The sequence below is a fragment of the Garra rufa genome, chromosome 14, assembly GCF_049309525.1.
Source record: "Garra rufa chromosome 14, GarRuf1.0, whole genome shotgun sequence".
NCBI lineage: Eukaryota > Metazoa > Chordata > Actinopteri > Cypriniformes > Cyprinidae > Garra > Garra rufa.
Window position 1 is genome coordinate 19,664,971 of NC_133374.1, and position 14,594 is coordinate 19,679,564.

At 34.9% G+C, this 14,594-nt stretch overlaps 2 protein-coding genes across 5 annotated transcripts in view; one reads left to right on the forward strand and one right to left on the reverse strand.

The window, feature by feature from the left end:
• Positions 1-831: 831 nt before the first annotated feature.
• Positions 832-6,315, reverse strand: slc35f2l (info solute carrier family 35 member F2, like). 2 transcript variants are annotated; one of them, XM_073818192.1, is made up of 8 exons: positions 6,215-6,315; positions 5,852-6,027; positions 5,320-5,447; positions 4,789-4,948; positions 3,155-3,311; positions 3,011-3,063; positions 2,781-2,935; positions 832-1,280 (listed from the first exon to the last, which is right to left on the reverse strand). In XM_073818192.1, exons 1-8 carry the CDS (start codon positions 6,313-6,315, stop codon positions 1,020-1,022), a joined length of 1,191 nt encoding a protein of 396 aa, XP_073674293.1. In that variant the 3' UTR covers positions 832-1,019. The 2 variants fall into 2 exon arrangements, with proteins under 2 accessions (XP_073674293.1, XP_073674292.1); XM_073818191.1 differs by having other exon boundaries at positions 2,781-3,063; positions 6,215-6,305.
• A 552-nt stretch (positions 6,316-6,867) lies between these two features.
• vps53 (VPS53 subunit of GARP complex) overlaps positions 6,868-14,594 on the forward strand; it is a 36,503-nt gene continuing 28,776 nt past the window's right edge. For all 3 annotated transcript variants that reach the window (XM_073817713.1, XM_073817714.1, XM_073817715.1), the window contains exons 1-4: positions 6,868-7,004; positions 8,667-8,747; positions 9,687-9,736; positions 9,830-9,896. In XM_073817713.1, the coding sequence (XP_073673814.1) occupies positions 6,918-7,004; positions 8,667-8,747; positions 9,687-9,736; positions 9,830-9,896 (285 nt within the window). In that variant the 5' untranslated portion in view covers positions 6,868-6,917. The remainder of the gene's footprint in view (positions 7,005-8,666; positions 8,748-9,686; positions 9,737-9,829; positions 9,897-14,594) is intronic.

Below are 14,594 nucleotides of genomic sequence, written 5' to 3' on the forward strand. Positions count from 1 at the left end.
CTGTAATTGAAGATACAGTAAAAACACTGTAAATGAAATTACAGTAAAAATAATGTAAATGAAATTACAGTACAAATACTGTAAATGAAATTACAGTAAAAATACTGTAAATGAAATTACAGTAAAGACCTTTTAGTACTGTAAATGCACTTACAGTATTAATACTGTAAACATTTTTACAGTAACTTACTGGCATCCAGCTGCCAGTAAGTTACTGTAAAATTTACAGCAAACTTTTTACAGTGTACCCATTCAATTGAATTTGCCACAGGTTAACTTTACTTGTAGTGTAGTAACATCTACAAGCAATATGAATGCTCTTGAGCTAAATGCCAGATGTGCCGGATAAGGGTATGAATACTTATGCAATAAAATCATTTAATTTGAAAAGGTGTTAAAAAAACAGTTTTTGCTTTGCCAATATGGTGTATGTAGTGTAGATTGATTTGAAAAAAAAAAGTCATTTAAAGCAGTTTAGCGTAAGACAGCAACATGACAATAATGAAGGGGTATGAATACTTTCGCAAGGCACTGTATGTAAACAGTTGTCTCATAAAATAGATATTTGGTCTCGATTGGAAAACACTTAAGTATGTTAAATATGTATATTCAACAATACTTTCTTGCAATGTTTTCCAATGTAAGATCAAAGATCTATTTTTTGGTACATACAATACTCAGAGATAATTATAGGACCATTAAATGAGATAACTTAATCTCTTTACATAAACACACACCTGATATATAATTTAGTTGTGATACTATTATATTTGGTATCAGTGCAGCACTTCCACTGGATTTCACTTCTATCAAGTAATCAACATAAAGACATTCCTTAATAAACTTTACTTTTATTAATTTGTTTTGTTAATTTCACAAACCACTTCTCTATATGATAAATATCAGTTTGTTTGCCAACAGTTATATAATTTATCTGTTTAAACACACAAAATGGCATGAGATAAGAACATTTAAAAAACTCAAAAAAGAAGTTCTGTTTTAATATGGATTTAACAAAACTACATTTTAACACTGTTAATGACAACACATGTTGACTGCCTTTCATTCACTTGGCTCTTGATTTGATCTTGCTCTGCTTGTGCACAGGTTATCTCATCTACACAACCTTGAGTGCTGTTGTTATCAAACTCTGTGGCGTGATTGTCACAACCTCCCTCCTCAGATGAGAGGGCAAGTGCTTGGTTCAGTGTAGGGACGGTGTTAAACATGATGAAACCAATGAGGATCACCACCAATGACACGATATACATTCCTGAGAACTGAAGAAGAACAAATGAGGTGAATATGGACTGAAATACCTCAGTCAAAAACACTGATGAACCATTCATAGAAAATAAAATACTGAAAGAAATTAATCTAAATTTAAAAAACAGGTAGAGTTACATAATTTGTTTTTGGGTGAGTCAGGTCAAAGAGTAAGCACAGCACATAGATCACTCAAAAAACCTTCACACATTAAAGAAATATAACGCTCCATGTCACAATGACCCACAATATCTGAGATAAGACTACAAGGATACATCTAGATACTACTGTCACTTATGTTAATTCTGAATGTCAAGGTTAAAGAGACAATCAGCAAATTACCTACAGCTTTTACTTTCATTTCTTGTTATTTCTACTCAAAATTTATTTTGATACTGAGTTTTCACTCAATTTTTCTTTTTATTACTATTAATTAAATTAAAAGGTGGTTAGAAAAAGTGCAATTAACATCACTGTAGACAATTTTTTTTATTATATTCTAATCAAATTGACGGCAGCCATTTATTTTTTAGTTAGTTGTTTTAATGGCTAAGGCTTGCCTATTATGTACAATACCATTCAGAATTAAATAAAAGTTAGTCTTTTGAACATTCTATTTATTAAAGATTTCTAAACCAAATGTGGTTTCCACAATAAAATTAAGCAACACAACTGTATTTTACATCGATAATAATAAGAAATTGTTTTATATATACGTTAGAATTGTATATAATAATATTTAAAAATAATGTTATGATATAAAATAGATACACCACCACTCAAAAGTTTTTGAACAGTAAGATTTGTAATGTTTTTTAAAGAGGTCCCTTCTGCTCACCAAGCCTGCATTTATTTGATCCAAAGTACAACAAAAACAGTAAAACTTTAAAAAATGTTTACTATTTAGCAATTTTTTACTATTTAACTATTACTATTTTTTACTATTATGTTTTCTATTTGAATATAATTTTTTAAATATTTAAAAAAATTGATTTAAAAAAAAAACATTATAAATTTCTTTATCATCACTTTTGATCAATTAAATCCTTGCTAAATAAAAATTATTATTTCTATAATTTCTTTTCTCCCTCAAAAAAAAAAAAAAAAAAATTATACTGACTCCAAGCTTTTGAATGGTACAGTGTAAAATGTTACAAAATATTTTCATTTCAGATAAATGCAGATTTTTTGGATCTTTCTATTCATCAAAGAATCCAAAAAAAATGTACTCCACTGTTTTAAAAATTGATGATAATATTAATTATAATAAATGTTTCTTGAACAGCAAATCGGCATATTAGAATGATTTCTGAAGAATCGTGTGACACTGAAGACTGGAGTAATGATGCTGAAAATTTAGCTATATATGTTTCACAATATTACTGCTTTTGCTGTAATTTGGATCAAATAAAGGCAGGCTTGGCGAGCAGAAGAGAATTAAAAAAACATTAAAAATATTACTGTTCATAAACTTTTGACAGGTAGTGTACGTTTTAATGAAGTATTTTACTCACAGTGTACTGGAACAAAAAGAGCCCAAAAAACAGGCTGAAGAGGTCTCCAGTGAGTAAGGAAAGATTGACCGCTGTGGCACTGCTCATCTTTATCACCACAGGCATGAAGCTATAGAAGCCATACATACAGAGTGCATATCCAGCCAGGATAAGAGCTAGGGAGAGAGGTGAAAAATCAAACCTCACTGACATACCTGAAAGGATTTTCATTTCACATTGCTGTACTTTACCAATTTCCCATGTCCACTGAATTTTAGACACTTCGTTATGTTCGAGAATCCCTCTGTAGGTGACAAAATAAAACAGTGCGGATGATGTGGTGCTGATGTTCAGCAACTGACCTACTGTTTTTGTGATTCATGAACAAATCTTACAACTGTATTGCACTGATGACTGATCCAAAGAGACCGACCATGCCCAAAAACTCCACCCTGCTCAGATTCTTCACTGTGTATTCCTGGCACACATTAGAGACTGCATACAGAGTGGCACTGAGTAGAACCAGACCATCACCAAGGAGAATGTCACTTGCTGTTGACAAAGGAATGAATAATAGTCATGGTTTGACTTATGTTACATTTTATGCTATATACAGTGCCCTCCAGTAATATTGGCACCCTGGTAAATATGAGCAAAAGTGGCTGTAAAAATAAATCTGCATCGTTTATCTTTTTGTTTGTTTTTTTTTTAATTAAAAAAAATCACAAAATTTATTGATGTAAAACAATTGACAGTGGGTGGAAAATCTCATTATGAAAGAAATGTTTTTCTCCAATGCATGTTGGCCAAAATTATTGGCACCCCTTGAAAATCTAATGAGTAAAATATCTCTGAAGTATATTACCATTCTTACTTGCATTTTTAAGCGCACCAGGGTGACTAGAAGCATGAAGTTGTCCAGCTATGGCTTCCTGTTCCACAGGATTATAAATATGAGGAACACAAAGGCCAAATTCCCTTAATCATCCATCCGAAGGAGTAAAACCAAAGAATATAGCTTTGATGTGCAGAACAAGATTGTTGAGCTTCATAAAATAGAAAGTGGCTGTAGAAAAAGAACTAAAGCACTGAAAATTCCCATTTCCACCAGCAGGGCAATAATTAAGAAGATCCAATCAACTAAAGATGTTACAAATCTGCCTGGAAAAAAGAGAGAGAAAAAAGAGATCAAACAGCCCTCACCACATGGTCGGTGCATGGGAAAAATTGTCTTCTTCAAATGGAACTGGCTACTATGGTCAGATGAAACTAAAAAAAGAGCTTTTTGGCAGGAAACCCACCAGATGGGTTTGGGTGCAAACAGGGATAAAAAGTACCCCATGTCCATGGTTAAATATACCGCTGGATCTTTAATGTTGTTGGCCTATTTTTCTGCCAGAGGTCCTGGACATCTTGTTCAGATACATGGCATTGTGGATTCCATCAAATACCAACAGATAAAAAATCGAAAACTGACTGCCTCTGTTAGAAATCTCATAATGGGCTGTAGTTGGATCTTACATCAGAAATCAACACAAAAATGTGCACAAAATTAAGTTTCTGCTATGGCCGTCCCAGTTCACGGACCTGAACCCTATAGAAAATTAGTGGGGTGAACTGAAGAGAAGAAGCACCAACATGGAGATGGGAATATGAAGGGTCTGGTGAGTTTCTGAATGAAGGAATGGTCTCTGATCTTTTGTCAGAACTTCTTCAAACTTATCAGGCATTATAGGAGAAAACTTGGGAAAATGATGTTGCAAGCATTAGGTGTCAGTAATTGTGGCCAACGTGAACTAGAGAAAAACATTTATTTCATAATGAGATTTTCCCCCCACTTTCCATTGTTTTACTTCAATGATTAGGTTAGAATTTTGTGATTTTTTAAAATTAAATATCAAAAGGATAACCATGCAGATTTATTTTCACAGCCACCTTTGCTCATATTTACCAAGGGTGCCAATATTAGTGGAGGGCACTGTGTGTGTACTGTATATAATATGTTCTCTTAAAGCAGCTTGCTCCTCACAAGATCCCTGTTCCTGGCCAGCGAGGATGTCTGCTCCCACCATGGCTCCCACCCCAGCCAGACAAATGCATACAGCTGCGTAGTGAATGATCCTATAGCGGGTCTTCAGGAAGAACCAGGACAAGATCATCAAAACTGGGATAATGAAGCAGTCCAGCAGCTGAAATGCAGACAGTAAGGTCAGTTAATCAAACAACAGCTTGCACTGAGAATTAAAGTCAGATTCTGACTTTGTCAATGTGTGACAAGTGACACATTTTGAAATGCAAACTCAGAACCTTTGCTATAGTTCAAAAGTTTGGGGTCAGTAAGTTTAAGTACCAAAATTCAGCTTAATTACATTTTCAGGACTAAATTACATTTTAAAATATATTAAAATAGAAAAATGTATTGTATTATTTTAAAATGTAATATTTATGTTTTTACTGTATTTTTGATCAATAAAAAAAAAAACGTACCAACCCCTCACTTTTGAATGGTAGTGTAAGCACAGTGTATACCATCACATAACATCACAGAAAAGGCTGTTACCTGTATGCTGGTTAATGTGGTGTACTGATATGCTTTCACCACAGCGTAGTTTGCCTCCACATCTGCCAGTCCCAACAATAGATACTTCCACCATTTTGTCTTTAATATCTGCAAAATATTGCCATCACCTACATTAAAAGAGAGGCATCCTGAATATTACATGCCAAAAAAGTGGATAACAATGCCAGATCTTTAATAACCCTGCTGAAAAAACAGCATATGCTGGTTAGGTATGTTTTGGTGCTGGGATGCTGGTTTATGCTGGTCCTTTGCTGGTTTATGCTGGCCCTTAGCTGGTTAATGCTGGTCCTTTTCTGGTTTATGCTGGTCATGTTGCTGGTCAAGGACCAGCTTAAACCAGCAAAGGGCCAGCATAAACCAGCAAAGGACCAGCATAAACCAGCTAAAACCAGCATCCCAGCACCAAAACATACCTAACCAGCATATGCTGTTTTTTTCAGCAGGGAATTGGACAAGAATGAAACAGATGAATGAAAGTAATTAGATTTCTGATGGATTGGTGATCAAATACCTCTTCTGAAGATCAGCGCCATGGTGTAAGTGATGCCCAGAAGGGCATAATTAATAAAGCTCTGCAGCATGGGTGTATTCAGATAGTAAACGGACGCCAGATACTGAGATGTTACAGCAGTCCCACAGATCAGTGCTGAGAGGCATTGTCCCATCAGGAGAATTTTGAACAGTTGCCTGCAATGAACAATGGCTAAAGCATTAATAAATATGACAGTAAAACATAAATAATACTAAAATAGCAATAAAACCCTGATGATCATCATACAGCATGACTTCAAATCCAAAGACCAAAAGAAAAAAAAACAATAGATTTTCAATGTGGTCTCAAAATTACATTGTATGTAAGTTTGCATCCACTCACCATGTGAAAATATCCCTCCATTTAGGCAGTCTTTCTCTTATTTTATAGCAGAGAGTGTCCAGCTGCTCCTGAGGCATCTTGTGTCTCCTCTGTGGACTCATTCATGTCTAAGAGCTTTGAGACTGAATCTCAGTTAGTAATAAGATCAATCATTTACAGTTTGGGAAACAAAGTACACAGCAGCAGGGATCTTGAATTTACAGTGAGCTAATCTTGAACTTTAAGCTAAGGTGCCAGAGAGAAATAGTGCACAGTAGTCAACATTTCAAACCATTAACCTGTTCAAACTCAAATGTATACTGTATTTTATACATTAATTAAAAAGAACTGACTCATTAGAAACACCAGACTCTTTTGTGCAGTTTTGATCCTAGTTTTAATCCTAACTTTTGATCCGTAAAGGACTTGAGTTTCCATTTCAGAAATCTGAAAACGTTTTACTTTTCTGTAATATGAACTAATATTACAACATTACGAGAGTTGGTGATTTTATAGACCAAAATTATGAAAATCAACAAACATTATCTTTAGAAATATGATCAAAAGTGAAAATTATTAGCCTCAACACCTCTACAGAGCGTTTTGTGTTTAGTCTCCAGAACCACAGATGGCGCTAATGAATCATATTTTCCCCTTCTCATCGACACCGGTAAAGAAATATCACGTCAGCACAGGGAAATAAAACGACTGTTTACTGTTCACAATGATGGAGGATGAAGAATTTGAGTTTGTGGAAGATTTGGAGGCGATATTGCACCTTACCCCAGAAGTGCAGCTGGCCATTGAGCAGGTAACTGAATGAACTAGATGAGTTGTGTTTGTTTTTATTGCAGTGTCACAAGCTGTCAGCTGCTGCTGCCTTCTCCTGTGATGCTAACAGCCAGTTTGATACATCTCCATTAATGCTCACAGTTTCAGTCATGTCTGCTATATTTATTATGTTACGTATTAGTTTATGTGGATAGCTGGTGTCAAAACTGACTTTAGTTTTAAAACGACAGACCAGCAAACTCAAATTTGTCATTGCTAGCTTGTTGAAGGCAGGTTTCAAAACAGGAGACACCTTGACATGTCCAGGGATTTCAACCAGGGAGTAAGTGTAGAAGATGAATAAATTAAAGAATTTAATTGTCTGTTAAGAATCGTAAAATGGGCTGCTGTTAGTTTCTGTGTACTTAATGAAACGTAGAATAAAAATGCTACAAATATATATATATTTTTTTAATGTTATACCGATAATCCAAGGGTTTGCTGATATAGAAATACTGAAAACCTTTGAAATGGTCAACATGGTTTTATCTGTAGAAGACGTAAATGGTGAGGAAAAAGCTCAACATTGGTGAGCATGTGTAGAATTGTTTTATTAACATATGTGACCCTGGACCACAAAACCAGTCTTAAGTCGCTGGGGTATATTTGTAGCAATAGCCAAAAATACATGGTATGGGTCAAAATGATTGATTTTTCTTTTATGCCAAAAATCATTAGGAAATTAAGTAAAGATCATGTTCCATGAAGATTTTTTTTGTAAAATTCCTACTATAAATATATCAAAATGTAATTTTTGATTAGTAATATGCATTGTTAAGAACTTAATTTGGAGAACATTAAAGGTGATTTTCTCAGTATTTTGATTTTTTTGCACCCTCAGATTCCAGATTTTCAAATAGATGTATCTTGGCCAAATATTGTCCTATCCTAACAAACCATCTATCAATAGAAAGCTTATTTATTGAGCTTTCATGTGATGTATACATCTCAGTTTTGTAAAATTTAACCTTATGACTGGTTTTGTGGTCCAGGGTCACATATGTGACCCTGGACCACAAAACCAGTCATAAGGGTCAATTTTTGGAAATTGAGATTTATACATTAAGCTTTCCATTGATGTATGGTTTGTGAGGATGGGACAATATTTGGCCGAGATACTATTTGAATATCTGAAATCTGAGGGTGCAAAAAAATCGCCTTTAAAGTTGTCCAAATTAAGTTCTTAGCAATGCACATTACTAATTAAGAAATTAAGTTTTGATATATTTACAGTAGGAAATGTACAAAATATTTTCATGGAACATGAGCTTTACTTAATATCCTAATGATTTGTTTGGCATATAAGAAAAAAAAAGATAATTAAAAAAACATACAATGTATTTTTGACTATTGCTACAAATACACCTGTGCTACTTAAGACTGGTTTTGTGGTCCAGGGTCACAAGTCAAATTCATTGTTCCACCACCTCCATTGAGTCCAGCATAAGATCAGTAATCAAGTTGGCGCTTTTGATTTATTTGCTAAGGTGCCACCTGAACAGACTGCAGTGTATAAAAGCTTGTTGATCACTTCAGACTCGCAGAACATCTTTAGAAACCTTGTGGCCACCCGAGCCTCAATCAGCAGAGCCTGCTTTTCCAGTCTTGGCCATATCATATGTTATCTGCTCCTTTTCTTTAGGTTTTCCCCAGCCAAGACCCTTTGGATCGAGCTGACTTCAATGCTGTTGAATACATTAATACCTTGTTTCCAACAGAACAGGTGAGTCTTAATTAGAATAGTTGAGCAATGGTCAACAAGATGAATGTATAACTTTATTTGAAAACCTTTTTTGCGTGTGTTTAAAGGGATATTGCATGCAAAAATTTAAATTCTGTCATTAATTACTCACCCTTATGTCGTTCCAAACCTGTAAGAATTTTGTTCATCTTCACAACATAAATTAAAATATTTTTGATAACATCCAGGAGCTTTCTAACTCTGCATAGACAGCAACACAACTGACACGTTCAAGGCCCATAAAGGTAGTAAGGGCATCATTAAAATAGTTGACAAAATTTTACATCAGTGGTTCAACCTTAATTTTATGAAGCTACGAGAATACTTTTTGTGTGCAATAAAAGCTCGAAAATAAGGACTTCATTCAACAATTTCTTCTCTTCTGTGTCAGTCTTTTCCGCACGTTCACAAGAGTACCAGAGTGGGTGAATATGTCAGTTGCTTTGCTGTCTTTGCAGAGTTTGAAAGCTCTCAGATTTCATCAAAAATATCAAAATTTGTTACAAATGTAACGAAGATGAACAAAGGTCTTACAGGTTTGGAACAACATGAGGGTGAGTAATTAAAACAGAATTTTCATTTTTGGGTGAACTATTTCTTTAAGCAGCATTATACTGTTATATACTGTTAGCACTGATAATACAGATAAGTTAACACCTGTGTTTGGGTCACCCATATGCCAGTGACCAGTAATGCTACTATGCTTTCCCTTACATCACTGCAGAAATTCTTCTCTATTGAATGTTTATGTTTTTGGCCACTAGAGGGCACTGCTTTCTCTTAACATTAAGAAGTGACTAATAAGATGTTGAATAATCAAAGAGATAAAATTAAAAGATAACTGATGTATTTCAGTGAAAACATGTATTTTTTTTTCTCCTACAAATCTTGATTTGAAATCTTTTTTGTTTGTTTTTGTAGTCATTGGCGAATATAGATGAAGTGGTGAATAACATTCGACTTAAAATCAGGTGAGTTTTTCTTATTTAGACCCTGAAATGGTCTGCATTTATATATGGAGGTTTATTAAGTTCTTATTAAATTTAAACAATTGTTTTAATCAGACGTTTGGATGACAACATCAGGACGGTGGTGAGGGGACAGACTAATGTGGGGCAGGATGGCAGACAGGTGAGTGTTTTGCTTCCACGTTCATAATGTCATCAACATTAGTTATTTTTAATGACTTTCTTTCTTCTGTGGAACACAAAAGAAGATATTTTGGATATTTCTGACTCTCATTATGTAGACTAAAAGCCCTACATTTTAAAAAAATATCTTCTATTGTGTTCCACCGAAGAAAGAAAGCCATACAGGTTTGGAACAACACAAGGATGAATAAACAAAGATAGAGTTTTCATTTTGTTTTCATGAAATCATTGTAGTGGTTAAAGCAGCTTTTGAATGTTCCTCTTGGAAAACCACTCTTTCAACACCATGGTTGTGTGCATCTCTTCCATCTCACGTCTCTGGAAGTGGCCGAGGCTCTTCAGAGTCCCAGATGCTGTCTCTTCCTGGAAAGGAAGGCACACTTTACTCTGAATTTCCCTGTTCTCAGCAGCAATTCCATTCCACATTGTGGTTTAGTGTCCTGCTATTTCTTGGAGCGGGCTGGAAATGTTGATTCAACACAGATCCGTTCTTAATCAGAGCGGCAGGCTGAGGTGAAATGCGACCCTTTTATTGAGATGTAGAAAGGCAGCGTGGTTGAGACCTGCAAGTGGGTTCATCTGTTCCTGAACTACCCAGCATGCACCGCTTGTGGAAATTGGTTGTGTCTGAACGGATCGCCGTAAACACTGGGCCACGAGTCTCACGGCCCGTAACCTTCTGAGTTGTTTCCACAGAGCAGAGGAAAAATCCTTTCAGCAGATGGAACGGCAGGGAAGTGTGGATTACACATGTAGCTCTAGGCTGGGAGTGATGGTGGAGACAGAGAGAGAGGCCTGGAAAGACCCGCTGCAGCTTCTTTTTTCTTTTTTGTTTAGTCTGTGCAGTATTTATCAGTGAGATGGAGACATCCGTGTCTGGAACGGGATCTCAGGGGTCTGCTTGATGACATTTCTAGCTGTGTGGAGGAGGTGGACGGACGTGTTTGCCTTTACCGAGTATTTTCATGTACTCCCCTGTGGAACAGAAAATGCTAAAGTTAGAATTGGTCATTGGGTGTCTTATTTGCGACTGAGTCAGGGCTCTTTGAAGTTTGGATGAAGCTCAGGGCCTGATAAATAGTACCTGAGACAGTCACAACACAGATGTTTACCTAGGTAAAGACCCAAACTCCTCTCTGGTATTGTTATTGTATGCCTGCTGTTTGGATCAGAGTTGTTTTAGGATCAGGGAGATACTTTTATATTTTATTAATATTTTAAGTCATTTTTTTAAAAATATTTTCCATTTTCAGTTGATAGGGTTTTCACTTACCAAAGTTTTAAATCAGAACAGAACGACTTAAATTCAAGAAGTCATTGCATTAAATGATGCATGCAATACAAAAAAAACATTTCTTCTTCAGTATGCTTGTCTTGTTATTCCAGTACAAATATCTAAACATGTCTAAATCCATACATTTATTTGACTTGTTTTAATCAAAAAACATTTTAAGAAATTTCTCAGAAAACTGAATTTTTTTTTCTTTTGCATATTTTTTTTTTAATTAAAAATTGGTTTAAATGCATAAAAAGATACCATATACAGTATATGAAGTACCTCCCCAATGTATGTACACACTTTACCTTTTTTAGTTATTTGTAATTATTCTGTTATTTAAAGTGTCAAAATATCAAGTGGTGTGACCAGTGATAGCAATAACTATATTAAATAAAAAATAAAATATCTAAATTCTGCGGTTGAAGTATGAATGACTGGTACAGTATACGAGCAGAGTAGGCTTATGGAAGGGAGAAGTTTACAGACAAAACTGATTCGAATGAATAATGTGAATAGTATTTTAAAAACATTTTTAGCGGTTTTAGTGCAATTTACAGGGAAAATAAATCTGCTAACTACATTTAAAGGAGCTATATGCAATTTTTTTAAATTTAAACTCGCGACTGACACCTGTGGCCAAAAAACAGAACTGCTCATCCTTTCTGCTCGCTCTCGCAGCGCGCCGATGTTCACTCTAGTCCTTGCTCGGTGCCGGTCGCTCTCAATCTTCGATCTTTTTCGGGCACTTGTCAGGGGTTTAACTTTTTTTAGTCTTCTGTGGAGTTACTGTTGGTGTCAGAGTTGTCCTGGGTCTCTTCTGTGTATTCACACAATCCATTGCACTGCTTGCGAGTGTAGGCTAATTGCTGACTAGGGTGGTGGCAGAGTGATCTGAAACGTTTAACATGAACGCGCTTGACGTCACATCCGCAGACAGCGCGTGAAAAAATCCGACCCGACAGAAAATAGGAAAAATAGGATACAGGATTATAGGTGCACCCACTGTGAGCTGACAAGGTGTCAGTATGCTTATCAGGAGATGTTTAAATCATAAATGGTCAAATAAAAAGGCTATTGTTTATTTTGGGGAAAAAGTTGCATATAGCCCCTTTAAGAAGGCAACTCATTATTCACAAAAACGAAAGAAATTTAAATACTTTTCTAAACACTTTACTGAGAACATCTAAATAAGTTACACTTAAGGAAATTAATTAATTTGAATATAAATTATGGTCGCACCACATTACATTTTTTCTTTAAAGCTACGGCCAATTCATCTACATAAAACAAGTGGCTACAAGTGGCTTAAGTGGTTTTGTAAAATGAATTAAAAAGAGAGAGAGATCTGTTAGAAATTGTTGAAACTTTGAAATGTTATTATTAGTACAAGTTATACTCTCTGGACACTTAGATTTAGAAAATGTAATGACATGTTATGTTCCCTTTAATTTATTCCTTGACATTTTTTGACATTGAGTGTTTTCATGTCTATAAAGTGTTAATTAATTTTATTTTTATTATAAATATTTTAGTACAAGTTAAACAAAATGAAAATGAGGATCTAGGCCACTAGCTGAAATCATTTGAATTTTGAAAAGTAGTGGTTTTTATGGTTTTCTCTGATGTGGATTCAGTGGAATAATCAGCTGTTCACCACACTTTGTTTTGTTTACTAGGAAAAAAAATTCACTCTGTGTCTTTGCCCAACTTTTCTAAACATTTTTTGTGGTTCTTATCAGAACATTTACAATGTGTGGAAAGTACTATTCGACTATTGTTAACTGACAACAACATATTTGGAAATATTTTCTAAATTGGAAAAGCAGTTGACAATGTGGGGAAACTTGTTGGATGTGTGATATCATTCATATTGGAAAGTCAACAGTGGGTCAAAGCATTTGGTGCAAATTAATTGAGGACAACCCATGCTTAGCCTTCCTCTTTGTCTCACGCAGGGTTTGTGCTCATATACATTATTTTCCTCAGTGCTGCAGAAAGTTCCATATAAAAAGTTTGCCATGTTGTTGTTCCCAGATGGAGCATTCAGATGAGAGGTTTATAGCTGTCAGGGAGCCAGTTGGGATCAGGATGTCTCATGTAGTTTTTGGCATCTGGAGCTGCTTATTAGGAATGCCGAGAAGGAGCCTCCCCAAGAATGTAGTATAAATATTTAATCTAAACACAGGATGGAAAGTTTACTGCATGTGTGGGTTTCTATCAGTCGTTATGGACCGATCCCTGTCTGTCCCTTTGGAGTTGTTTTAGTCATCTGGGGCATTGCTAACAGAGCTTTTTGTGACATTTCTTAAAATAAACAAAACAACACTTGTTTTATTGATTTTATGCCTAGGTTTCAACCCTCTATTGCACACATTACAAAAGCAGAGGATTAAAGTAGACTTAATAAGGGATAATATAAAACATGATAACAGCCACAGCAACACACCTGTTCAAATGTTGGGGGTCTTTTATTCACACAAAGGCTGCATCATTTAATCAAAATGCAGTTTAACAGTAATATTGCGAAATATTATTACAATTTTAAATTAGTATGTGACCCTGGACCACAAAACCAGTCATAAGTAACACAAGTATATTTGTAGCAATAGCCAAAAATACATTGATGGGTCAGAATTATAATTTTATTTTATTTTTTTATGCCAAAAATCATTAGGATATTAAGTAAAGGTCATGTTCCATGAAGATATTTTGTAAATTTCCTACCGTAAATACATTGAAACCGATTTTTTTTTTTTTTTAGTATTTTGACTTTTTTTTTGCACCCTCAGATTCCAGATACATTCCAAACATAAATTATTCAATTATTTATTCAGCTTTCAGGTGATGTATAAGTTTCAATTTGAAATAAAAACTCTTATGACTGGTTTGGTGGTCCAGGGTCACATATGATCATGTTGAAACCATTTGTGCTGCTTCATTTTTTTGTAGAAACTGTTTTTTTTTCAGGATTCTTTAAATGGAAAGTCTTTACTGTCACTTTAGATAAGTTTCATCCTTGCTGAATAAAAAGGGAATCCTTCTTAAAGGAATTCCTTCCCTTTTTATCCCCAAATGTTTTAATATGAAAGTTACTCACTAACAAATGTGAATCATAGTTTAATGGGTTACATTTGAGGGTGGTTCTGCAAAACAAAAATGCATCCTGCACATGTCAGAAAATGACCATAGCTATTAAAACGAATAATTAATATTGTACAAAAGAGGGTTAAAGTTGGAATGGAACAACCAGGCTCTTTACTTCATAATATTTTCAGCATTTTAGGAAATAATTGCATGCAGGATAATTACCAACAATGTATGTGTGGAATGCTGTTTATGATTGACGAGATAATCACAGAGGAAATAATCACACAGTCTCATTCCTCCCTGTCAGCAGCT